The following is a 26,697-nucleotide window of genomic DNA, read 5'->3' as shown; positions in this document are numbered from 1 at the left end:
ACATACGTAACAAACCAACACTTAAACACAAGGTAAAGACCGGTGATCTGTTCCACTCTTCAAATGAAGAAACCCCCGCTTATATGTTTTGCATGCCAGATACATTACAAAATGTAGAGCACAGCTTTTAAAAAAAAAAAAAAAAAAATCCTGTTTCGAAGAGTAACCAAGTCAAACTCAGAAATGTAGACACCAGGAGCATTTGCTCCATGGACAACCCAGAGCATTTGTTTCACGTAGGCGGTTTATTGTAAGAATTTAAGATTTCTGGGGCTTTACCACTTCTTCACAAAATAATAGAGCAGTCTTGTTAACATAGACACAGGCAGTTAAACCATATGCTCAGAAGAGCTCCTCTTCACCTGTAAGGAAAATTGAAGCCAATTAAAACCCTTGCATTTATTTATTCAAAATGTTTATCTCCTCCAATTTGAATACTTCAACTAATTAAAATTCCTTACCCCCTCCCCCCAAATTCTCTATCAAGTCTATTTTTCCTTGAAGTTTAAGATTTTCAATATGCTTATTTTGCTACAGAAACCTCTTCGGGTACAATGCCTTACATGCAGGCATTTTTAAATCATTGCATAAGGTCAGGGCCCTATGAAAAAATTAAAACAGTAACTGCAAATTAATTCAATAACCCAGAAATGTTTAAAAAAAAAAACCCACAGAAGATGATGTCAAATGTGGACATATGCTATCATGGACCCACGTTGCTTAAAATTATTGGTGTTTAACTTTTTGTTCAGACAGATTCAACCTAGCAACGGGCAGTTTCCCAGCTCTTTGGGAAGAGAAGTTTCTCTGACCAACAACACTGAATTCCGACTTCCTCATTTGACTTCAAGATTGTCTGCGTTAATTCATTTCAAAACACAATCTAGTTTCTATTTCATAACTTTACCTCTTGGATTTGGCTGAACCACTTTTTCCGATTAATTCCTGGTTATGGTATTACGAGAAAAAACAGAACAAGCAGGTTAGGAAGCAACTCATGCAAATTCAGGCAAAACTATGCATGTATTTATGACCGCAAATGTATTGTGAGGAGCACAATACAGCACGTAACTGCAATATGGTATGTATTCCAGGCATTTTGTAAACACACAGGATATTAACACATGTATTTGCATCTGAGCACAGCACAAAAGTTTTAGCTGTTAGGTGTAATATGCATTAGCTACACGCAGTTACAAATTGTGGTCTAAGTCCACACATTTGTAACCCGCAGTACACACCCTCACAAAACTTCTCAGCGAAATAAGCAAAAAACTGAACTTACAAAGTAAGATACACATTCAGTCTCAACAGATTCTGGAAATTCCCTCCTCCTTCCAACCCCACCCCCAAATTCTCAGCTTCTGAACATCACCACCGGCTGATTTATCCAAAACCATTTCAGTCACCTGAGCTGCTCTCCCCCATCCAACACTACTGGGCTGTTGGAGCAGACAGAGCAGGAGAAGCCCAGGTAGAAGGGAGGTGTGGGGAAACCCGCTGAACGCCAAAAAGGAGGAAAAACACTGCCTGTTCAGGCAAGGATGCATGTTGAGGCTAAAGATCTACTTCACCAGCGTTTTAACTTCATCTGGCCGAACTTCACACTTGTTACTAGAACTGCACAAGCTGAAAAACTTGGGATTCATGCCATGGACTGTCTTCCCTTTGGCTTTAGGACCTACGTGCCCTAACCTTCCCCGTTAACCTGACTGAAGCAGGACGTACAAGCATTACATGACTTTACAACAACTCCTACTTCACATTTATACAGGTACTCACAGAGCAGCAGCACCAGAGATGATCTCAATAAGCTCCTTGGTAATGACGGCTTGACGGGTACGGTTGAATGTCAAGGTCAATTTGTCAATCATCTCAGCTAGAAAAAATTAAGATTGGAATTTAAACATATAATAAGTATTCAAAAACAGATGAAGAGAAGCTGTATGAACAGAACACCAAAAAGTCTTGTAAATCCATGCAAACGATCAAGAGGCTTACTGTACTGTTCCTTTTTTTCCCCTTACAGATAACACTACTAGTAGGCAATCTAGAAACTTGGTAATTTGGCTTGAGGCATCAGAGTTAAACATCTGAAGAACAGCCGACAGACTAGTAAATACCATGGTATGACATCACTTATTTTAACGTCACACAGGCATGCACTACGTGCTTTTAAATTAGATCACTGCCAATAACTGTATCAGTATTTCCTTCAAGTTACTCCTGTTCTGGCAAAGGGAACCAGATTTTTTTTTTAAATTTTTTTTCTTCAAATGTTTTTTTTTTAAACGCAGAAGGTATCGCCTTTCTCTCAAGACAAGGTGGTCAGCAGAGAGCCACCCCTACAGTTCCAGGGAGCCCAAGAGCACATCGCACCAACTTCACTCAGTCACCAGTATCCTTTATGCAGCGCTACCTTCTCAGGACTGAAGTCTTGTCACCACGCCACACTGAAGCTATTAGCTGTCTCCCATGAATACCAACTGCATACTCTCTGCCCTGCGCTCAGTTTGTACACCTTCCAAGGAATATTTGTATGTTCTCAACTCGCCGCATGACAGGTGGTAAAGTAATTAACCACTGTTTCAGTTTCCCCACCTTTAAATTGGTGCAGGGCCAATGACATTGGGCTCACAAGCAGGTACAGGTTTATAAAAATTTTGCAAATCCTCAGACCAGCCACATGAGAAGAGCGTAAGAATTTTTGGCCATTACAAGATTGGTTTAGTATTTCATATTCTTATTAAAGAATTTGTTATTTCACTTCCAGTTACCTATTCTTATTCCTCATATACTTGACAGCAATCCTTCTTTCCAGGGACTAAATAAGGTTCACATGTTCAGAAAAGAATCCCAGTTGAACCAGCTCAAAAAACCAGACTCAAAATGGAATTAAGAGAGAAACCAGCTCGTTTCTTATAATTTTGGAAATAAAGAATTACACAAAGGGAGGTTGGTACTTTCATGCTAAACTACTGAAGTCCTGGGAAGCCCACAGTGTACACTTACAAGCATTCTTGCTCGCGTTGTCCATAGCGGTCATCCTAGCACTCTGCTCGCTGGTGGTGGATTCTTTCAGGGAGTAGTACAGAATATTTGCTAGCGTAAATTCCTGGTAGTTTCTCAGCACATCAGCATCAATATCATCATAGATACTTAGGCTTTCTGTAAAATACGAAAGAGTGGACTTAGAGAAATCGAAGACATACCACCTCTAGCAAAACAACACAATGCCATGTGAAAGACTACTAGGCTAGCCTGTTTCTCTACTTAAGGCAGCGCGGAGGGATTTTCTCTATGTACTATGTGTACTTTCATAACAAAATTTTAAGTAGCAGAGAGACCAAGTATTTTATGTGTTTTCATTCAATTTAATACTAGGAAAGTCAGATTCTGACCAAGGCCAAATGCATTACTGGTGTATGATGTTCCCGTATCTTCCCATACAATTCTACAGAAACATTCTGGGGTATTTTTACTGAGTAGTGCAAAGTCACTCAATACCCAGGCCATTCAGTACTGAAAACACTCGAACCGGCAGAGTTTGGCATATGCACAAACTGTTGCTTGAGAGAGAATCTCAAACCAAAATTAGCATAACCTTTCTTTTTAACCTCCCCGCCCCACAGCACCTTGACAGGTCAGCCTTTGACTGCCAAGATAAAACAACCTGGTAAACTTATGACACGTGTCATAACAGCATAGTAAGATGTTTTAATACCATATTCCCACATTCAGATTACTTTTTCTGTGATTTATCACTTGATGTAACGGGTGTTTTCTAGTTCACTACTTACCAGAACCAGCAACTGTTTCAAGGGAGAAGATCGGCTTTTCATCAGTCTTGTAGGAGATGACAGACCTGTATAAAAATAGCGTAATAAGCTCTTCAGTTCCACTAACCCTAAATTGACTGTTTAAAACCAAATTAGAATAGACAACTTCTGGCCTTCCAATTCCACAAAGTTCTGCAATAATCCTGATAAAGAGAGCTCAGATAGCATGTGGATACAACGACGTGCTGACTGTAAATATAACAGCACCCACAATACAAGCAAAAAGAGAATTCCAACCACAGCTATATAAAAAAAAAAAGAACCCCCAACAGCTCTTCACACACGACAAAATGCACTCCGTCCTCAAGAAATAAAGTAAACATGACAATTCACAGTCAGTTTTCATATCACTTCATCGGGCCAACGTGCTGTTTGAAGCCTTCTACCCAGTATTTTTCCAGTGCAGTTTCCGTTTAGTCTTACCTGAACCGGTTGTAGATGACAGAGCCTTCATCAAATTCGTACCCAGAGTTTAGCAGCTCTGAGGCAATGACTGAAGCATCTCCAAAGGTCGGAGGCCTCCGTCCCACTTCTTTGAATGTCAGCAGGAGGTAATTGCCATGTGTCCTGCAGTAATATCAGATCTGCGTTAGAACCAAGTGGATGCTCTACTGTACAACTACGTGGCAGCAGGACTTACTAGCATAACTTACTAGTGTTCAGAACTAAGCATTTTATTGAATTAGGGTCTGAGAAAAATTTTGCCTTTTTTTCAGTTAAATTATTACAATAGCTTCAGTGATAAACACACACTTGTAACAGCACTAGCGTTGCTAGCTTTCAGACTTTTATTTCAAAAACATAACAGTGCTATGCAGCCGTTTCATGAATGTCGAGATGATCAAAACCCCTTTTAGGATATTTGCAAATTTTTTTTTTAAAGGAGCCTGAATTTCACACAGTTCAATTAAATGCAATTGCCTGCGAATGCCACAGAGCTTTCTGAGCAGTCTGGGAAATTTCTACTACAGAAAACAAACAAAAGCACTAAATCAAACCGAACCCTTCTCCTTTTTACCTCTGAAGCAGGCTTCTGATCTTGTCACCTACTCCAATCACCATGACTTCTTTCCCTGCGTTTGAGAGGTTGGTAATCTCATTCTTCAAGGTTTTAGCAATCGATGTATGGATAGCACCACACAGACCTCGGTCAGAGGACACACCAATAAGGAGGTGCTTCTTCTTGTCCTCAGGCGCCTTTATTTCTGCTTTCTCATAGAGAGCTAAAAAAAAGATGGGTAAGCTTTTCAAGGGTGCCAGGAAGCAAACAGGTCATATCAAAATACCTTTGACTTATTCTAACTAAAACCATTTCTAAAGGGGCTCCAAATGTCGGCCAGATGAGTTTTATCTCCCTCACAACCATTCAAGTTTGCATACAATCTGACCAGAGGTGACAAAGAAACGATTCAAAGCCAGCCACACCTCTGCATCGGGCATCACACAATCAGTGTCATTACTTAGTTACGGCCACTGTGCAAGTCCACTGCCTCAGGAGCACGTACAGCACAAGAGTTCACAAGGAGGTCTGGCAGTACCTGTAGGTGCTACAGAGACCCGACATAGTTCCATTAACAGACAGAAGCAGGCCAGAAATTCTGAGTTGTGGTGTTTTTACGACCAACAAACACAACCATGCAACCACACAAAGTTAAAAAAGTAATCAGAAATCATAATGAATTTCACATCAGGACTCTTAAAAATAGCTATCCATTAATTACTTATAAGGAATACTCAAGGTGACAGTGGCCTAGAGATACAAATTGTTTTGGAAAAACTCTACCAAAAGTTAAAAAAGTCCAGGCATTTTATCACCACCATGGAAGCCTTCCTCTTCTATTCCCGCATCGCACAGTGCAAGAGGCTTCTCTCACCCAGTGCTCCTGTTCCATAGACTCGAGCAGGCTTCAGCTCCCTCTCAGCTCTTGCATATTTTGCTGCAGAAACCATCTTCATGGACTTCGTAATTTTCTGAATGTTCTTGATGGACTTCAAGCGCCTGGTAACTATAAGGTTAACAGTTGAAGGTCATGGGCTGTAGTGGGCATAATGACATCAAAACCAAGCACTAAAACACTAGCAACAGCCATCCAAAAATACCTTGCCAAGTTCCTCAAAGAAGAAAAAACCAAACAATGCACAAATAAACCTCATAAAAGACATGCCCTCAGTATTTACAGAAAGAAAAGAAATTAAAGAAAGCGGTAAGAGTAGTAATCTGGCTAACCCAAACACATCTTTACAACAGGTATGTCTTTTCCCCCAGACATAACGTTTATTTAATAATTAGCCCAACCTAAGACCTATTTACTGTTCTCTTTGCTTCCACTTCTACCTGTTTCACAAATGCATCATTTGAGGTATACTGTCATCCTTTCCTAGATGACAAGGGGAGGAAACAAAAAAAAACCAAAACCCCATACTATAAAGAGGCAGAATAAACTCCCTCCTCTGTTTAGTTTGTGGCAAAATGAGATTCATAAAAATACTGATACAAAAAGAAAACAAAACAGGTGTCCTATAGACAAGCAGAAATCCAAGGCAATATCCCTGTATAAGAACCTATAAGGAATGGCTTAAAGAAGCATTATCAAAGTGAAACCATTCAGTCGACCTTTTTCCCCCCAATGCTGGATAAATGCACAGGGAAATAAACATAACAGAAAATAAATGAATTCTTAAAGGTAAACAAAAATGTGTTTTAGCACATATGATAAAGTTACTTTTAAAATACGTTTGAGTAAAACTATATTGGTTTGCTGAGATGACATCTAAATTAGCACTAAAACATTTTAAGTGGCGCCTTTCCTGAAGGACGCTTGTTTAAGATAAGAAGTGTTGGAGGCTCAAGTATCAGTTATGTGTATCACAATTAGCTTAACCAACACAGGCTAACCAAAATTATATTGTCATACGGTTTTCCTGCAACACTTTCCCTCTCTCAAAAGCAATCAAAAGCAGTACTTACTGTCCTTTAGAGTTGCCATATTCCTGACTTGGCCCCTGAAAATGAATGCAGGAGAAATTAGCAGAGTTCACTAGTTCTCCAGCAAACCAACACCTATCAAGGGCAGGTCCCTTTCAGAAGGATGAAAATTTAGGAACTGCTGTTTCTTAAAAAGCATCTGTAGCAGGGACAAAGCACTCTAAACCATGCCTTGTTTGCATACCTGACATCCTTCCCCTCATCTCCTATATCACTTAATACATTATCCACTGCCTTGGATAATGCCATGATGCAAACGAGGGCCCAACAGGGCATCTGAAGGATACAACCTGTAAAACCGTAACAGTTTTTTAAAAATTATTCAAACGCAGCAGAGGAGGCTAAACCATTTCCCGAGAAAAGGAGAGTCTCCTTGACCGCCTGCCACCTACGAAGCTGTCCTTTTTAGTCCTCGCCCATTCACCCGCCCGGGCTGAGGGCCCTTTCCCTACCCGCTCCCGTCTCCCCCTCGCCCGCACCCACCGAGCCCCGGCTGAGCGGACGGCGCCTCCGTCCCCGGCAAGTCACCGCCCTGCCCCCGGGAGGCCGCTTCCCCTCAGCCCCCCGGCCACCGCCCCTCCAGCCACACCGGAGCCCACAGCACCCCTGGGGGCCGCACGGCTGAGGGGAGCGGCGGCCCCTCAGCCCCCCGGGGCCGACCCCGGCCCCGGCCCCAGCCGCCCCATGGGGCGGCCCCACCGCTCGCCCCCACCACCGGGCCGCACCCTCCCGTCCCCACAGGGCCCTTCCCGGCCCGCACCCCTCACCATTGCGGCTGGTAAAGCGCGACGGCGGGCCCCCGGGCGAACATGGCGGCAGCTCCACCGCAGCCCCGCTGAAGGTCAGGGCGCCCGCACCGCGCATGCGCGCAGCCAGGCCCGGCAGGGGGCGGGAAGTGCTTCCGGGGCGTGGGCGGCCACTTCCGGCGCGGGCAGGGGAGCGGGGCCGGGGTGGAGGAGGGTCTGCTGCTACCGCCGCCGCCATGGGGAAGTCGGATTTCCTCAGCCCCAAGGCCATCGCCAACCGCATCAAGTCGAAGGGGCTGCAGAAGCTGCGCTGGTACTGTCAGATGTGTCAGAAGCAGTGCCGCGATGAGGTGAGCTCGCCCCGGCGGTGGTCGGGCCTGCGGCTGGCGAGCGCGGCGGGCCTGGGTATCTCGGGGAGGGAGGGCGATCCTCCGGGGGGGGGAAACGGCGGGCTCCGACCCCCTTGTAGGGAAGCCCAGTCCCCTTGAAGGGGGCTGGTTCTCTCGTGGGGGTGTCAGATCCCCGCGGTTGGGGTCAGTCCCCTTGTGGGAGCTCCGATCCCCCTCATAAACGTCCCCAGTGCCATTGAGGGGGACACGGGGGGGACTCCGATCGCCCTTGTTGCCATCCCAAATCCTCTTGGGGGGGGGGGGGTGCGATCGCCTTAGGGGATGTGGGCCCTCATAACCTTCTCGGGAGTTCCCCAGCCCCTTGTGGGGGTTCCAGGGCTGCCTCGGTTTCCCCTTGTAAGTGTCCCCAGTCTCCTTGAGGGGGCTCTGATCCTATCTATGGGGTGCGATCCTTCTAGGTGGCATCCTGGCCTCGCTTGCTGGGAGCACGGGGAGCCCTGACTCTCTTTAGGGGAGCATTGGAGAGGGCCCTTATTTTCTTTCGGGGGTCCTCAGTCCCTCTTGTATGGACCATGGTCTTCTTGGGGGCAGATGGGTGGGACCTGGAGGATTCCCAGTCACTGGGGGTGGGGCAATCGTATTGGGATCCCCCGTGGGAGGAGACCTAATGCACTGTGGAGAAAGTGTGTTGGTCCTGGTCCATCTTTGGGGACGTTCAATCTTCTACAGAGTGGCTGATCAGCCCAGGGTGAGAGGGAGCACAGGGTGGCCCCAGACTCCCTGGAGGGGTGATTCCCTCATACACACCTTGAGAAGTTGATGGGGTTAAGAATTGGGTAGCTCGCGTCCGCCTCAGAGGGGAGTTGAGGGTTGCCATGATTTCCGTTGGGGACAGGGTGGGTGCAGCGACATGCCCAAGAGGGTGCTTGTGGAGCACTGTGAGGTCTCTTTTCATAGACTCATAGAATGCTTTGGGTTGGAAGGGACCTTTAGAGGTCATCTAGCCCAACCCCCCTGCAGTGAGCAGGGACAGCTTTAACCAGATCGGTTGCTCAGAGCCCTGTCCAACCTGACCTTGAGTGTTTCCAGGGATGGGGCATCCACCACCTCTCTGGGCAACCTGTGCCAGTGTTTCACCACCCTCAGCGTAAAAAATTTCTTCCTTACATCTACTCTAGATCTCCCCTCTTTTAGTTTAAAACCATTACTCCTTGTCCTGTTGCTACAGGTGCTGCTAAAAAGTCTGTCCCCATCCTTCCTATAGGCCCCCTTTACGTACTGAAAGACTGCAATATGGTCTCCCCAGAGCTTTCTCTTCTCTAGGCTGAACAACCCCAACTCTCTCAGCCTTTCCTCACAGGAAATAGGATCCTCAATAGGATTATTTCCTCTGATCATTTTTGTGGCCCTCGTCTGGACCCGCTCCAACAGGTCCATGTCTTTCCTGTGCTGCGGACTCCTTCCTTCTGATTCTGGCTGTTTCTTCCCTTCTCCTGTTACAAAGAGATGCTTTTTCTCTGAAGCTTCCCCCTCTTCTTTTCACTTGTCTATTTACTTGGACCCAGATACCTGTGGGATGTGAGTGTCGTCTTCTTCCTGATTTCCACCAGAGTTGTGCTCCAAAAGTACCTTCTCTTGGACTACCTGTGCTTTTAGTTTTCCATTCTCCATGAACAGCCTCTTTAATATGCCTTAGAGAAGTAAGGCATCCTGTGGATGTTTAATTGTCACATTCTTCAGCTGTTTCTGCCCCCCTCTCCCTTTCACCCAAGAAGCTCAAATCCTATTCTCTTCCCAGTGACTACAAGCAAAAAAGATTCACTGTGTAAGGGGGGATGGGGCTCCCATGGAATGAAATTTGCTGTAGATTTAGTCATATTGTGATGAAAGAGCATTATATTAGACACAAAAAAGGATACGGTCAAATGTCAGATGCCTGGGTGCTTTTTGGGGAGCTCTGATGACTTCAGCCCTATGCCAGAGTTAGCCAAACTATCAAAGTCCGTAGCTTGAGCGCTGCCAGGACACTGTCCCCTCCGTACACCCGTGTGGCCTCAGTGTTGGTCAGGTTGGGAGCCAGCAAACATTTCCAGTGCTCTCACACCTGGATGGGTCCGGGGTGGACCCAGGTGGTGCCACGTCTGTCCCATTCCACAGGGGACAAAGAGGGCTGCTGGCATGCCCTGTCTCGTAACCCCTTCCACAGTTTGTCTTAAGGCTCTTGCCATCAGGAGTAGTTTTGTTTCTGGCTTGCCCTGTCAGGAGGAACAACCACCCCATGTAGGCTATGGCTGAGTTAAGGTGATTTCTGTGGAGCCTCCCAGAAAATTAACTTATAAAATGTTATTTTTAATACTCTTCAGTTGTGAGAGTGTTGCAAATTGAGACAGACAACGTATTTATTTTTGTTTTATAGAATGGCTTCAAATGTCATTGCATGTCTGAGTCCCACCAGAGGCAATTGCTGCTGGCTTCTGAAAATCCTCAGCAATTCATGGATTACTTTTCTGAGTAAGTTTTCTCTTATGTTCTTGCCCAGATCTTCATTCCCGTATCAGATCTGCACAACCGTACGACTAAGGCCCAGTCGTGTCCCATTGAAGACACTTTATTCTGATACATTTTAGTGTCAGCTCTTTTTTTAACGGCAATTTGAAAATTTAGGCAATGTCACTTTTGAACACGTGTAAGAGGTGTCAGGGAGCCCTGGTGTTTAATCAAATTGGACACTTTTATCCCGGGTCTGAGCCCCGTTTTAAGTTGCTCTATGTTACAAAGTATGTCACCGTTCTGCCCCAGCTAAGCGACTGCTGCACACGCAGAGTTACAAATTGCTAAAAGAACTGTTACAGAGAGATAACGAGTCAGGGATGTGACTAATGTTGCACAGTTTCCCCCAGTCCTTTGTCCAGCTGACCTATGTGACAGCTGGGTTGACTGGAGCTGTCTTCAGCATGAGTCTGAAGCAAAGCTTTATACTCAAGCCCTTGAATTAGCAGCGAGATGAGTGATCAATCTACCCCATCTACCACTGCTGCCCTTTGTCCTGCCGTGTGTTTTGTGTCAGTCAGCCTGGGAAGATACCTGGTAATGAAATACCAGCAATTAGTGGGAAGTGTTTAGGTTTCGTTCTTTCCATTTTATCCCTTTGGAAAGGGTATTATCATTTTGAAGATTTAATTTGTGTGTGCAGGTGCCGTATTGTGTTTCTTTGTGCATACATACTGCATTTAATGCTTCTTTACTGAACAAGGGAAATGAGTGTCTGAATTTCATTATGCTCAGTTCAAAAGAATACACATTTTTATACTGCAGATATTTCATTGTTAGTAGCAATAGATAATTGCTTTGTAATTGTTAAAGTTTTACTAAAATACTTTCTTTTTATCCCCTGAGGGAGTTCCGAAATGATTTCCTAGAGCTGCTCAGGAGGCGATTTGGTAAATATTTACTGTCTGTTTGCTTGTTTGTTTGTTTTTAATGTCTGTTATTAGTTCAGTGCAAGACTTCTTGATTGCTTTCTCCTAGGTCCCATATGTATATTTAATAATAATAATAATAATTCTGTATTTCAGGAACAAAGAGAGTCCACAATAATATTGTGTACAATGAATATATCAGTCATCGAGAACACATCCACATGAATGCCACACAGTGGGAGACACTGACCGATTTTACTAAATGGCTGGGGAGAGAAGGTAAATGTAGTGGCTCAGTGTTGGGAAGTTTTAAAATTATTGGGTAATTGCATTGCTGATAAGTGATCAGTAAACATTTATGTTAGTTCTCCCATTTCCTTTTTCTTTCTTCCCCTCCCCTCCTGTATATATATTAACAGATGTCCAAACATATTTCTGTGCTAACCATTAGGAATTTGCTTATGAAAAATGCCAGAACTCTGGGATAAATGCATCAATCATGAAACTTTCCTTGTTTCAACTGCTGGTCTATATTTATGAGAGGCATTGCTAAATTCTAAATTGACTTCCAACAGTTGCCATTTAAAAATTAAAAACTATGATAGAACATTTCTTATGACTACAGAATCCTTCCATATTTAAGGTGACAAGAGGTGAGCAGTTGTTTTCATTCCTGGCCTAGTGAAAGGGTTAAGCTTGAGATCTGCAGTTTTGCGTTCAGTGGGAGGAAGAGAGCTTAAATGGCACTGTGCTATGACAGAAAGTTTACTTTGGCTCTCATTGCCTGTGTCCGACAGGATACGTTCATGATTCATATAGTGCTTGAAAAGTTACTCTAGCAAGAGTTAGTAACAATAGCATAGCACAGTAAAGTTTCCTTTAGTATGATGCTATTAATGTGTATTGTTTATATATGTTAGATTTCTGTTTTCTTCTTTGTTAAAACAGTGGGAAGGAAACATTTTGTTCAATAAGGAAAGTATTATAAAACACTCCACTTTATTATGTACTCTGGCCTATTTCCAAGTAGAACTGGCTAGCCGAAGGGCAGAAACAGATACTAAAGATAATTCAATTTTACCAGGCCAGTAAGGGGCGCATTGTCTCTGCTAGCGTATCTGCGTTGTTATAGTGTATATGGACTGTGAAAATTATCTTGATATTTTCTTTGTCCCTTGCTTGGTTTGGTGAGTATTAATCTTCCTTTATCTTTCATTGACTTTTTAGGTCTTTGCAAGGTTGATGAGACTCCAAAAGGCTGGTATATTCAATATATTGATAGGGACCCAGAGACTATTCGCAGGCAACAAGAACAAGAGAGGAAGAAGAAACAGGACCTTGATGATGAAGAAAAAACTGCTAAATTCATTGAACAACAAGTTAGAAGAGGTTTGGAGGGGAAAGAACTGGTGAGAAAAATCACACTGTATGTCAACCTTCAGCTCAAAACTCCTCTTGGTTAAGTTAATGGTGCATTCGATGCTGCTGGGAGCCTTGCACTGGTATTTCCTTTGTGGTCAGGTACAAGGTGATGAGTAAGCTTCATGCTTCAGGTAACAAGCTCATCACCAGTTCAGACTGGGGAACAGTGGGCATATTTGGCTGCATTGCTCTTCTTTTCTAAGCCACAAGGAATAGTCTTCTCCCAGATACTTCTGATAGCAGCCTTAACTAAATTGTTTCATTTGAAACTGCAGCTTGTTACATTTCCTTGACTAACCGACTTGCTGGTGGTTTTTACAGCTTGATGAACATCAAGGTCCTCTATGGAATCAAAGTTTCAAAAAATAAATAAAGACAAGAAAGCAGAGGTTGCAGCTGCTTTTAGATTTGATGTGATTTTGAAATGTATTAGAATTGTGTCTTGTGGCCCTAGTGTCTGATCCTAGCCATTTCAGACTGTGATTTAGACTGTCTTCTTCCATACTTGAATCACCACATCAGCTCCCTTGTGTTCTGAATTTTCTGCTATACAGTTATCTTAGATTATAACCTGCTCTGGAGCAAAACTTGGAGTTACTTTGTACCTGGCTTGCTTTAGTACTAAAGGAGTAATAATTACTGCTCTTCAAGTGATTAGTGATTTAAAAACCACTCTTGAATTTAGGAAAGGAGAGTAAACAATACAGTAACCAGCATGACGTGTCTTCATTTATGGTATTTCACAACTTCAGAGTTGCAAATAACAAGTACCTTGTACAGTGGGGAGGCTGAGATGAACAACCAGGGGGGTGCTGACATAATCAAATCCACATAGTGAAAAGTTTTGTTTTGATAGAGCTGGTGTGGTATTTGGGATCTGTTTATTTGGCATCATTCCATGACTTCCATACACGTTATTGCCTGGGACTGGAACCTCCCATTAGATCCTGGGTATTGATAGGTACATGTAAATGCTGTTGTAAACAATTATCTTTTTCTTAATTTAAAACTAATTGAAATTTAAATGGTCTGAGCCTTCGGTGCTGAAAATTTGGAAAGATTCCAGAGTTTCCTTTTCTGAGTTGTCTGTCCAGAAACCAGTCTAGTCCTGCTGGTTCAAATAGAAAAAACTGCTACGGTAAGGCTACTTTCCTTTCATGGCGGAATCAAGCAAGTTTAGACAGCATCTGTGTAGAGAACGTTAATTAGAGAATTTTGCACAGGAGCCCGTAATGAGATAATGTTTTCAATTTATAATCTTCTATGAATCAAGCCAGGTTGAATATTACAGTTACTTGTAATAATCTCGCAGTAGTCTGTAAAACTGAGCTAATCAATGATCACCAAAACATGGTATCTTGGCTCAGTTTTCAGTTTGACTCTTGAAATGTGTTTTGTCATTCTTTGGCAGGAAAAGCCAGTCTATACTGAACTGAACAGAGAAAACGAAGAAGAAAAAGGTAACCAGATTTTGATATATGTAATTTTCTAGAACCTACTGAAGCTGATTTTGTGATTAAAACGAGATGAGCGCCGAGGCCTGCTTGGTGCTTCATAAAGTGCTTTGAGATCAGTTATAAAGAGCACTGGAATATGGAAATACAGAGTATTATTTCTTACAAAGTTTAAAGTAATTTATTTCAAAAGCTGAACCAAAACATAGATTAGTTGATATTTTCATATTTATGATCTTTTCCATTTGCAGATTTTTAAAATTGTAACATCCTTCAATACAGTTATTTTTAAAGATAGAAATAGAGTAATGTCTTTTTATTTTTTAGTTACATTTAATTTAAACAAAGGAGCAAGTACTTCAATAGCAGCATCTTCTAAAACAAGGTGAGAAAAGAATTTAAGGGCAACCCTTACTGTTGCAAAGCACTTATGTGACAATGATATTTGTATGGGCAGGAAGATGTATCTTGTCCTGAAATGTCTGGAGTCTAATATCTCTTCCTATTGTGTTATTCAGGAGGGGATACTAGGTGACTTCATGGTTCTTCTTGTATTTAAAATGGATGAATGGGTATGTCTGAAGTGTGTGCTGTGCAGAGCCTTCTTGAATTCACTGTGGTTCATGGCAGATGCCCATAAAGTAATAGGCAGTTACAGGTTCCTCTGTGAAGATACTGTTACGTGAAAGGGTGGACAAGGGATCCAGTCAAAGCATTTGAAGTGAATGCCATCTAGTCCCAGCTGCCTTCTATGAATGGGTATTCATGACTTGTTAATTTGGTTCCTAAAAGGTTTGATTGCCTTGTCTAATTGGAGGTGATACTTTCTTTGATCATCATGTAAGAAGCTGAATGTACCTGATGTCAATCTTTCTAAAGCTCGTGAATTTAATTGTCATCATATAACCATGAGCAATGCAGGACAAAAAGGATCAATAATGCAAACAATACTGACTTACAGCATTCTGTGAAACTGTTTGGTGAGCAGTACATCTTTTCATGTGAGGCAATATTGTAATTAAACGTATTGCAGGTAAAATGAAAGCTTTCTTCTCATCGCAAGCTCAGCTTTTAGATCTAAGGTATCTGATGGGAGATATGCCAGGCAGAAAATGAGACAATAAAGTAGTTCTTCAGAATAATAGATACAGATTTCAGGCTTTGAGGAAAACTTGTAAATTATCCCTAAGCACTGAGTTGTGCTTAAGATGAGCCTGAAACTTAATTCAGACACTCACTTGAATAGTTTCAGTGAGGAACACTTAACCTGCTTACTAAAATTTGCCTGAATGTGAAATCATGTATTGAGTAGTCTAATTTTTTCATAGCATGTGAGAGATACTTGTCTGTAAACTTTGTAATGGTGCGTAGAAGCAAAATTAGGATACCCACTTCATAGTAAAGTGACCAGACAGTGGTTTATATGTCACTGGTGATAAAGGAATCATTTTAGAGTCATATGTGGAAACTGCTTCCCTGTGTCAGCGTAGAGGTGTGTTCTGCAGCTGTTGGCTGTTACTGAGGATCAGTTGAGGTCAACCTGATGTCCAGTACGCCAGCGCAGCGTGTGGTGGGACTTCCTGGCTTCCAACCTTCTATGCTCACAGCACAAACTACAGAAACCTGGCACTTGTATTTCCTGAGCGGGGTGCAGAAATGGGAACAGGAGATCGTAGGTAGCGGATGGTAGAATTTTGAGGGCATGGGGATACTGGTAGTTGGGTACAGAGATGGAGTTGGAGCCTTGCTGAGAAGGGGAGTGAGAGGGGAGGTGGAGGTCTTCCCTTGAACGTCTGTGTGGCTGACATGAAGCTGGGAGTCATGGCTGCCACTGCGGGCACGGCTTCTGATGCTGACTGCCCTTGAGCAAACTGGGAGCCCTGGGCTTACATTTTTCCCTTAGGAGCTTACATCCTCAAATCCCTGCTTAACTCACTCAGTGGACAAGTAAGATTAGAATTACTTCTAATTAAGGAATGAGCAGAAGCTATTATCAAGGTCACTGACTCCTGCCTGCAGTACTGCGAGTGTACCAGTGTACAGTCCTGACCGCACTCTCATCAGCCACCACTGTAGACAGTTAGGGTCTCCCTAACCCTATAATCCCAAGGGAAGATCCTTCAAAACCTGTTTCCTCTGATGGTTAGGACCTTGTCTGTAATTTCCCATGTAAATGTAGTCATGGCCAGTTTATACCAGCTGCTCTCATGTTGGTATGGGCATTTAACGTAAATAGTTCTTTTTCTCCCTGGTGTTTGCTTTCTCAGACAATGTGTTTGTAGAGAACAGTTTTAGCCTCTTGGCCTTCACTGTGCTGTGCAATGGTGCTGGCCTCACCTCCCCACTCCCCTGATCTGCTGAATGTCCCTCCCTTGTCCTTCTTCCAGTTTCAGCTGACCTTGAACAGGGAAGCTGATCGAATTTTTGCATGCTGCAAATGAAACGTCACCATGGCTTACAGAGGGCACTAATGCTTGTCTGTCCTGATGCTTCCTAGGATTGCACCTGACTCTTTCATGACTGGTCCACACTGGTAGCTGTCATCTGTGATTATAGCCAGATCCCTGTCTGCTTTTGTTGTTCTTAAACAGCTCCCAGTAGATAGAAGGTAATCAGAGTAAACTTTTCCAAAGTATGTGAGCTTGCATAACGTGCTGTTGAATTTTGTGGTTTTTAAAACATGGCTTTCAAGATAAACCAGTCCCTTCTGGTGTCCAATTCTTTCTTGCATCCTCCATATTGACGGCACACCCAAACAGCGTTGGTGGTCTCTCGCTCTTTGTCCCAGGGTCATTAATGAATATGTTAAGTAAGATTTGGTTTAGTATTGACACCCAGGAATCCCTTAGTAACCTCACAGCTAGATATGTTTTCCTTCTTAAATATAGGCACTGCAGTTGTTACGTTTTAATTGTGTGTTACCCTTTATGTGATGTTATTTTAAGTACTTGCTATTTGATTTGTGATTTAATGTGCCATTTCTTCTAGAACTCTGCTATGGAGATTATCCAGACTTCCTCTGAAATGCAGTTTTTCTCTCAATTTTGATTCTACTGTCATTTCTGTATCTTCATTCCCATTGTGTATCCCCTTTGCTAGTATATCCAACATCCTCACCACAGGCAGAACATGATTTGTTGTAAAGCCATATTAATATTACCTTACTGTCCACCTCACAGCAGCCTTCTTCATCTTTCTGGATGAGAGAACACCTACATTTTTTTTACTGCATTCAAATGTCTTTTTATAAAAATGACTTAACTCAAGATGCCTTTAGGCAGTTCTCACTTTACCTAGATGTTCCCTGATCCCCAGTGTAACTTTTCGTGCTGATTGCTCTTTTCTGTCATAACTCGTAGGCTGTTTGCCTATTTTGAGTATGATTGTGAAGATGGTGTTTATTTGCTGTGTGTGGAGCCCTTTTCTACAGATTCCCATGTGTTTTTTCCCATTGATGGGTAGGTTAAGTATCTCTGTCTTCAAGGAGTTCTAGACATCTACTATGTTTGAGAGTTGCCCTGTCCAGGTGGGCTCTCTAAAGCCATGAGTTTGTGCTTTTGAATTTGAAAACCTTATTTGCAGACCTGCTTTTGTCTTCTCCATTGAACTCGAGTCCCCGATCAACTCTTTGCTTTTGCACTGGTGAACTGATTGTTAGGTTGTTTTCATTCTGCTGGACTGCTAGCAGCAAAAATCAGTGGACATGGAGTTTACCCCTCAAGGAGATCAGTTCTAGCTGCCAAATGCAGTCCTAGAGAAGGAGGCATGCAGGGTCTGGAAGGTGACTTGCACAACTGAAATTACGTAGATCAGCAGGCCTTTTTGCACAGCCGGTTCTTCAAATGCATCTTGGTAGAGGAAACAATGTAAAGTCTGCTGTGAAAACACCATCTTACTCTTCCAGCAGTGTCCTTGGACCGAATGCACTGAAGATGGTGGAAGGGGCAGTTAAAAGAAAAGAATCAGCTCATAGCTCTGGTCAGTCCAAAGAGAAAAAGAAGAAATCTGCACTGGATGAGATTATGGAGGTAATAATCATGCAGGGTCTGTGTCTTTGTAACCCCATGCCTATGGCAATGTCCGCTTTACCAGGGCGTCCCTTTGAAGTGACCTCAGACCTTCAGTTCTTGTGGAATTCAGACTGTCCTATCTTACCAGGCAAAATGATCTCACTTCCCCATTAAAACTGGTTTCTGCTGCTCATCTGTGCCTATTCCCCAGACGACTGAGATGTTGGAAGTAAAGGAATACAGATTTTGGAAGAGAAGAAAATATCTAGAAACACTTGACAAAAACCAAATATAAATATCCATCATTTTATCATGGATTCCTGGATCTCATCAGATTGATTTTTATGCAACAAGCACACACTGACCTTATTTAGGTTTTTTTTTCTTTTTTTTATTCCCCACTTGATGTGGGCCTGGAGAATTGGTTCAGCTTTTCAAAGGCATGGGAAAGCTACAGTGAAAGGAGGAAGTAAATGGTGATTATTTCTTGTTGTTCTGTAGCTTGAAGAGGAGAAGAAAAGAACATCTCGAAGAGACTACTGGTTGCAGCCTGTAAGTGCCTTAAAAATTATTGTTATACCAAATACAACGAATTCTGCATCTCTAAAGCTGCTATTGATTTGTGTAAAGATCTAAAAGTAGATTCCAAACTAAATTCACTGTTATTTTCCAAGCTGCCAAATGTGAAATATTACAGTATCTGGGAGGAATTAGTCTTCTGGTTGAGCATGATCTGTAGTCTGAAGCATCAGATGCTTCAGATCAATGCCTGATCTCAGATGAGGTGGAATTCTCTAATTAAAGAGTTGGTGGTGTGAGTCTCTACAAATGGTGTTTAAATCATGATATTACTTACAGCCCTCTTCTTTCTGCATGGTAGTTGAATCGCACAGAGATGTAGAAGTCACCATCAGCCTTTGAGCTGAAAGACCTCATCTCAGCTTCTACTTTTTGACTAGACTTCTAGATCAAGAAATCCTGCCCTTGACCCATTGTGGGCTGTCACATTATATCCTGAATTCAAGTGTAACTGTATTTGTAAACAAAAAAAAAGTCTTGAGAGATGCTACTTTGAGGCAATAATTTGAGTATAGAGACAAATTACTGAAAGCCGAGTCTTTACTGTTGTTGCTTCCTGCGCTGTGCTGTACAGTATGTGGTTGGAGTCAGAGTGACCTGAATGTGCAACTAGTTCAGATTGTGTGGTTGTTTGTATATTTTGGCATTTTATTTTTTTTTCTCCTTTCAAATCTTCCAGGAAATCGTTGTAAAAATCGTAACAAAAAAACTTGGAGAGAAGTATCACAAGAAGAAGGCAGTTGTTAAGGTAAAACGTGCAAACGGAAGCATGTGGTATTGGCTAGGCTTTTCTGGTATCAGATGACTCATGAAGCTTTGTTTCAGTTTGCAAGTTGTTCAGCCTTAAGTCAAGACTGATAGGTGCTGAAATCCATATTGGGACTTATTCTGGGCAGCAGGCGCGAATCTCTGAGTTGGTTTAATGTAATTTACTCAGTGATCCTTAAGCACTGTTTTGTCCTGCATAGTTTGTCCCTATTAACACATCTGTCTTGGAGAATAGTCACTTTGTCAATGTGATACGACCAAGAGCAGTGCAATTGCATTTTAATTTGAAGCTAGTCAGTTTTGCACTGATATTTAAGCTTCAAGCTGCCTTTGAACAAGATCTCATTTGCATACAAAATCTTCAGGCTGTAAACCTTGCTCTGTTGTTCGGAAGTGCTTTCTTTTAGCTACTGCCAGTGAAATAGTGTTGTATTAGGTAGACCAAGGCTCAACAGTCTCTGGCAAGAGTGCCAAAGATGACACCCAGGTGCATTTTGATTGACATGGGTGTATAGAGCTCAGAATCACAGCTGGTTTTAGTAGGCATCTGGGAGGGTTTGTGAGTCCCGGTGGCTGTCTTCCACTGAGTTTTGAATATGAGGGGTGGAACATGGTTTATGCTAGGTGCAAAGATGATCAGTAATGTTTTGCCTCATTTGAGAGGTAGTATCCCAGTTGTCACTGTGTGGCTTCCATCCAGCTTAGCCTCTCATGGGGGAAAGAAGCTTCTAATTTACTCTCCATCTTTGAGAGAACAGCTGATTTCTAAATTTGTGATACAAGCTTTTGTATCAGAAATAGTGTGGCCAGCAGGACTAGGGGAAGTGATTGTCCCCCTGTACTCAGCACTGGTGAGGCTGCACCTTGAATAATGTGTTCAGTTTTGGGCCCTCAATACAAGAAGGACATTGAGGTGCTGGAGCGTGTTCAGAGAAGGGCAACGAAGCTGGTGAAGGGTCTGGAGCACAGGCCTTATGAGGAGCAGCTGAGGGAACTGGGGTTGTTTAGCCTGGAGAAGAGGAGGCTGAGGGGAGACCTTATCGCTCTTTACAACTACCTGAAAGGAGGTTGTAGTGAGGGTGGCTCTTGGTCTCTTCTCCCAAGTAGTTAGCGACAGGATGAGAGGAAATGGGCTCAAGCTGTGCCAGAGGAGGTTTAGATTGGATATTAGGAAAAAATTTCTTCAGAGAAAGGGTAGTCAAGCACTGGAACAGGCTGCCCAGGGAAGTGCTTGAGTCCCCACCCCTGGAGGTATTTAAAAGATGTGTAGATGTGGTGCTTAGGGACATGGTTTAGTGGTGGACTTGGCAGTGTTAGGTTAATGGTTGGACTTGATCTTAAAGGTCTCTTCCAACCTAACCCGAAGGTTGACAAAACCTTCAGACAAGGCCAACAAAATTAGTGGTCAATTAGACCAGTCATTGATGTTCAAGAAGAGCCCTTTTAATCTAGCCTTAACTTCAGAGTGGGGCCAGTTAGCAGCTTGTGAAAGCTGGATGCCTTTAGGACAGCTCAGAAGTCCTTGCTACTTTTAAAAATGTGAAGTGCAGACTCATGGTCCTGAGTTTGTTAATTATTAAATGCAAATTTAGAGAATTTTTTTGTTTGTTTTTCCGATTGGCCTCTGCCTTTCACAACAGGAAGTGATTGACAAATACACAGCAGTTGTGAAGATGATTGATTCTGGAGACAAACTGAAGCTTGATCAGACGCATCTGGAAACTGTAATACCTGCACCAGGTATAGCTGTTTTGTTCATTTTTCAGCTTAGCTGTCACTGCAAAATTTATATTTCAGTTCTTTTAAACTATAATTCATCCACTTGAAAGTACCATAACAAGAGCCATCTTGCTCTTGGGACAGCAGCTCATAAGCTACTCTGATCAGTTACCAAATATCCTCTGGTTACTTTCTAGGGAATTATTACATTGCTTCTGCTTTGAGTCTTCACAGTCCCTTCTCGTAAGAATTAGATTCTTTTCTGAGAAGGCAGAAGTGCTTTTAGGAATGAGTTCATTTGATGAGATGAAAGCATCTCTTCAGCTGCCAGGAAGCATCTCTGGGAGCCCTACAGAGCCCTTGCTCATATTTGTCTTGTATCTTCCCTCCAAAGTCACGCCTCAAATAGCTGTGGGTACTTGGCAAAGCTTACCTCATCTCCTGTTTGGTTCACTGGTGTTTCTTTGGCTGGTACACACCAGTGTTTGTGTGTAGTGTCTGACCAATATGTCAGGGAACAGTCAGGGTAGCAGTAAGCAGAACAATGTCAGTGTAGGGGGAGACAGGGCGCAGGATTTTGGGATTCACAGGTTTTCTTCAGCAGACCTGATGTGTTTCTGCAGCTGGTGAAGAGCAGGTTGATGGTGTCTGTGAGTGCTCTTTAGCATAATGGTTCCTGTAGGTGAGCTCTGCCCACCCTTGCACTAGGATTGATGTCCCGAGGGGACTGCCTGTGTGAGACAGAAGGCAAAAAGAAGGTGCACTGAGCCGTTAGCACAGGGAATGGGACGTGCGAGAAATAATTTTGGCTTCTTGCCCTGATGTCGTTTCAATGGTTTCTGCCCGTAGTGTCAGTGTAGCCTGGAGCAGTAAATTTTGGTGCGCTTTGGAAATGGGCGGGCTGTAAGGCAAAGCCGGGTGCTGCTTGCTGGAGCTGCTGGGAGAAACCTCTCCCTCAGCTGTTGGTGGAGTTGAACATGGCTCCATCAAAAGAATTTGGGAGCCCTGTTGTGTGACTGTTTTCCTATTTCTCATTTCAGGCAAGAAAGTGATGGTATTAAATGGCGGTTACAGGGGAAACAAAGGCATCTTGGAATCTATCAATGAAAAGAGGTTTTCAGCGACAATAATCATCGACTCTGTAAGTATCAAACACTGCAAGAGCTCATTTGCATAGAGCGCTTTTTATCTGTACGTTGGAGAGCTTTCACAAAGAAAGATGGTGTTGTTAATCCTGTTTTACAGGTGGGATTTATGGTGTGCAAAATGCTATGGTCACCCCCTGCCTAGTCCCAACCAGTAGGAAAGCAGCCACGTATTCCCCATTGCAGACTAACGCTCTGCTGTTTGCTTTTAAAAAGATGCCAGGATGCTGAATTTAGCAAGTTTTGAACTTGAAAGAGACTTGCAAAATATTTTGTATGTTTATTTTGAATGTGGCTGTTGTTGTACTGTTTTGTGGGAAGGTAAAAAATGTGAAATATGCAAGGAGGTGAATTTTCTCCTGCCTTTTCCAGACTGAACATGGGGCTTTATGTGCTTATTTGTTGTCTTGTTCATGGTTAACAATTATGGTTGGTTTTTTGGTTTGGGGTTTGTGGTTTTTTTTTTTTTTTTAACGTATCACCTTTCTCTGGGCTAAAATTAAGCCATGTCATCATGTCTGCATGGCTACTTCTTTGTTCTCCTCTGCAAAACCAATCTTTTAACTCATCAATACAGCAGAGAGGATGTTGGCTTAAAGTAAAATTTCTTAAACACAGCTTTCAGGAGAGAGACCCTGTTAGGATCCCATTCAAAGAAGGGCTGCAGAAACTCAGCCCATATTGGAATTTGCTTGAGAAGAGACTCTGCAAGATGTCCTAACCACAGAAGGAGCTTTGGTTGGAGCTCAGGATCATGATAATTTTGGTCTTGGAAAGCAAGGGTAGTTTTTCTCTAGTTCCGGTGCTTGTAGGTGTTAAGATTTCCCCTTCCTGCATGAACTCTTTGAGTCTATAAGTTAAAAATGGGTGAAACTACTCCTGGAAACCAGTGAAGTCTGTGAGAATTTTCTTATTGATTGTAGGTTGACCAGGATTTTTATATACAAAAAGTTTGCATTCAAAATTGAATCTTTTACTACTTAAAAGTTCACAATGAATTAATTCAAAACAGCTGCTTATGTTTGCCCCAAAATCGCAAGGACTTCAACTAACACAAAAAGTGTCCTGAAAGTGAAAAGATTGCTGGGACAACGTTGAGGCCCTGTCACATTCTCTGGTCTGGTTGAAAATAATGAAAGAGAAAACATTGTGTAGTGAGCAAATCCCAAACCTGCAGTTTTTTGGATGCATTCTGCTATGCATCTGCCATACAGCCTCTAGGGTGCAGTTATATGTGGCTTTTGGACACAGCACGTAAACAGAGAAGTAGTCGTCGTGCTTTTACTGTGCTCAGCACTGAGTAAAAACACTAACGCCTGTGATTTCCAGTGTCAGTCACCTTGGTTGTGCTTCTTGAAAAATGTCTAAATGTGGCCAGATTTCATACAGCCCCTTTAGCTGTCTTACTTTAAGCTCCCTATTGGGAATTCAAGAAACAAACAAGTTTGTATTTTGATCTTATTTCTTACACTACGTTATTCTGCAGGGACCTCTAAAAGGACGCCGAGTTGAAGATATCCAGTACGAAGACATTTCCAAACTCGCTTGAGGTGCCAGTCATGGATCAGAGAAGATTTTGGTTCCCAAAAACATCTTTCTGGCATCTTGCAGGCAGACACAAGACTCTACCATGTCAGGGTTTTAATTGTGTGTGTGTGTGTATTTATAATGTATATAGAAATTAACCACAAGCAAACTGGATTTATTTAAAGATCACTGTGGATTTGTTACATAAAATGTTTGTGGAAATCTTATCAGTGGAAATATTTCATCTGATTCTATATCAAAGTTATAATATTTGGTTCAGTTTCCTTTTGTAAAATATAACAGATAGCTGCAAGCTGGAGTATTTTATTTACTGAAGAATGTTAGCAGTTCCGAAAGAGAGAATTACCTACAAATAGCTGCTTGAGGCAGGCAGTGTGTGTCAGAGGCAGTGGAGTTTAAACAACACACTTCTCAGTCTGCAGCCAAAATTGAGTTCTGGCTGCAGGAACAAGGGAAGGGATTAAGAGAATAGCAGGAAGGTAACAGTGCTGCAAGGGATTATTTTCCTGGATGTTGTAAGAATGGTCTGGTTTACTAAGTGCTGTCACCAACTTACTTTTGGTTAGTGCATTAGCGACAGTAGAATGCAAGTCATCACTCTGCCATCATCCTGTTTGTCAGGATTCCTAATAATACTAATACACAATTAATCTTCGCGTGGACTCCGAGGTGGATGTTACTTGCGGGGTTTCGAGGATGCCAGCCAAAGTGTGTGTGGATACAAATTGGTGATTGCTGTTTGGCTTTTCCAGAGCCTTTTCCTTTGTTCATGCTTCCATTGTTGCTCTGCTACACGAGTAACATTACTCATGCTGAATGATGTAACATTAGTTTTTTATTTTTTTAAAAAATGTCGCCTTTTGTACAATGTTTCATTTCTAAGGCAGTTCAGGAATAAACATAAACCTTTCTTAGGTCAGTGTATTTCTTATCAGCCTTTTAAATTCATGAGGTGTCTGTTGGTTTATCGCCACCAAAGAGCGCAGTGAAGTGCCCAGCTGGTGCGCTGCCTTACTTGTGTAAAGGAAAGAGGCAAGTTGTCCCAGGCGAAATACAAACCCTCACCTGATGGTCAGCCTGCCCTGGCCAGGTTGTGTGTCTCTGGAACCTGATGGAAAGAAAACCAATAGCCCCTGTACACTTCAGATGGGATCTTGGCTGAGGGCTGAGGAGGGCAGGGTGCTGTCGGGATGTGCACACCGCTTATGTTGGAGTTTAAAAGCTCAAGGTCGCTAGAGGCAAAGCTCGCTGTTCCTTGTCCCTTTCCTTGCCTCAGAGGTTCACTGTCTGGTTGATTTGTGGTTTTCAGGGGACCCCTGCAGGAAAAACTGAAAGACTGCAGAGATTTAGTGAAACAGCTGCTGTCTGGAGTAGCCTGAAATAACCTGACGCAGGACATCAAGCGGCTTTCCAGGGATCCCGGACGTAAGCGCAAGGCAGAGTCAAGCAGTAATGCAGTAGCTAAAGAATGGAGAATTATGAGGAAGGGAACTGGAGACAGAAGACACGCTTGTCTGTAAATTCAGGCTCTTTGTGCAACCTGGACTGTGTGAACAGCTCTGCCCTTTCTCAGAGAGCAGGCACTGAGTGAGAAGAGGTATGTAGGAGAGTAATGAGGGCAAGTGAAGGAACAGAACCACTTCTGTACCACTGATAGTAATTACACGTAAAATTCTGGAGCCTGAAAAGTTAAAGTGAATATAATAGACATGTTAAGTTACAAATTTGGTGGAGTTGAACAGAGAATGATGATTCATTGCTTGTATTCGCATACAAGCTAGGAAACAGGCAGTGGAATTACTGATGTTGGGATTTAAAAACACACTTGGCAGGTTTTTCCTCCCCCCCCCAGGGCCTAGTTAAACTGGGGAACTCACTGCTGCAGGGTGTTGTGGAGACCAAAGCTAATAAATTAGTTCAGAGTAGCAATGAGTGGTTTGTAGGGAAGTTGCTTACGCTTCTGAGAGTTATTTTGAAGAGACACTTAAAACACATTAATCCTCTCGACACCATGGCTGCAAGAAAGATCGTGTACCAGCCTTTAGTGCTCAAGTGAAGGAAACTAAAGTTCAGAATGGCCAATAGATTACTTGAGTCCCCTTCCTAGATTAGGGCTGCTGAGAAGAATCTGGCCAACATTTTTTTGCCTAAGGTTCCCTGAAAGCAGAGTTTTAAATCTGGCTCTAGGTACAAACACATGTATATTTGTTTCGCTACTGATCTCATCAATTGTTGAATACTGTTGAAAAGTAAGGCGTCTTTTGGGAGCTGATGCCACGGGATGGGGAGTTTTTAGTACTGATGGTGAGTTCTATGTCTGAATTTTTCCTGCTTTCCCAGATATATATCTGGGTGCAAACACCACTGTGACATCAAAATTTTCACAAAAAAATAGGCTAGAGGATGTCTCAGACTCATCTAATTCATTTTCCTGAAATATGGCAGCATCAGCTATTTTAAGGATGTTCCTCACCACTGGTTAACCCATCCTTAAAGACTGGAGACTCCTCATGGTCCCTATTCCAGAGCCCATGTTCCTTTTCTGTTAAATTTCCTTTGCATCTAATGCACGTCCTCCTGGCTAGGCTTAAAAGACCCATTGCTTTTTGCCCAGCCCAGCAGTCTGAAAAAGCAAAAGTGTGTTAAATCTGGTCGTGTGCGTTACCCCCACTGCAGGAGCCGCAATACTGTTACGAGTCTACTATGAAATGT

General features: G+C 42.7%; 2 protein-coding genes across 6 annotated transcripts; one reads left to right on the top strand and one right to left on the bottom strand.

Annotated features, from left to right (window-relative positions):
- Positions 1-232: 232 nt before the first annotated feature.
- ATP5F1C (ATP synthase F1 subunit gamma) lies at positions 233-7,644 on the bottom strand. 3 transcript variants are annotated; one of them, XM_075712811.1, is made up of 10 exons: positions 7,593-7,644; positions 6,808-6,842; positions 5,714-5,845; positions 4,858-5,062; positions 4,263-4,406; positions 3,801-3,865; positions 3,013-3,168; positions 1,783-1,879; positions 908-945; positions 233-362 (listed from the first exon to the last, which is right to left on the bottom strand). In XM_075712811.1, the coding sequence occupies exons 1-9, from the start codon at positions 7,634-7,636 to the stop codon at positions 939-941; spliced, it is 885 nt and encodes a 294-aa protein (XP_075568926.1). In that variant the 5' UTR covers positions 7,637-7,644; the 3' UTR covers positions 233-362; positions 908-938. The 3 variants fall into 3 exon arrangements, with proteins under 3 accessions (XP_075568926.1, XP_075568918.1, XP_075568935.1); XM_075712803.1 differs by lacking the exon at positions 233-362 and having other exon boundaries at positions 381-945; XM_075712820.1 differs by lacking the exons at positions 233-362; positions 908-945 and having other exon boundaries at positions 1,779-1,879.
- Positions 7,645-7,791: 147 nt separating this feature from the next.
- Positions 7,792-25,453, top strand: KIN (Kin17 DNA and RNA binding protein). Of its 3 annotated transcripts, XR_012831662.1 has the most exons (14): positions 7,792-7,921; positions 10,338-10,432; positions 11,318-11,361; positions 11,497-11,619; positions 12,568-12,749; positions 14,174-14,222; positions 14,544-14,601; positions 18,121-18,244; positions 18,728-18,778; positions 19,485-19,553; positions 21,214-21,313; positions 22,333-22,433; positions 23,924-24,069; positions 25,295-25,453. XR_012831662.1 is itself a non-coding variant. In XM_075721794.1 (13 exons), exons 1-13 carry the CDS (start codon positions 7,808-7,810, stop codon positions 23,984-23,986), a joined length of 1,170 nt encoding a protein of 389 aa, XP_075577909.1. In that variant the 5' UTR covers positions 7,792-7,807; the 3' UTR covers positions 23,987-24,872. The 3 variants fall into 3 exon arrangements, 2 of the variants coding, with proteins under 2 accessions (XP_075577909.1, XP_075577897.1); XM_075721794.1 differs by lacking the exon at positions 25,295-25,453 and having other exon boundaries at positions 18,124-18,244; positions 23,924-24,872; XM_075721782.1 differs by lacking the exon at positions 25,295-25,453 and having other exon boundaries at positions 23,924-24,872.
- Positions 25,454-26,697: the final 1,244 nt, after the last annotated feature.

This window comes from Pelecanus crispus, chromosome 1 (genome assembly GCF_030463565.1).
Source record: "Pelecanus crispus isolate bPelCri1 chromosome 1, bPelCri1.pri, whole genome shotgun sequence".
NCBI lineage: Eukaryota > Metazoa > Chordata > Aves > Pelecaniformes > Pelecanidae > Pelecanus > Pelecanus crispus.
The sequence above is the reverse complement of the archived record's forward strand: the minus strand, read 5'-3'. Positions and strand labels throughout refer to the sequence as shown.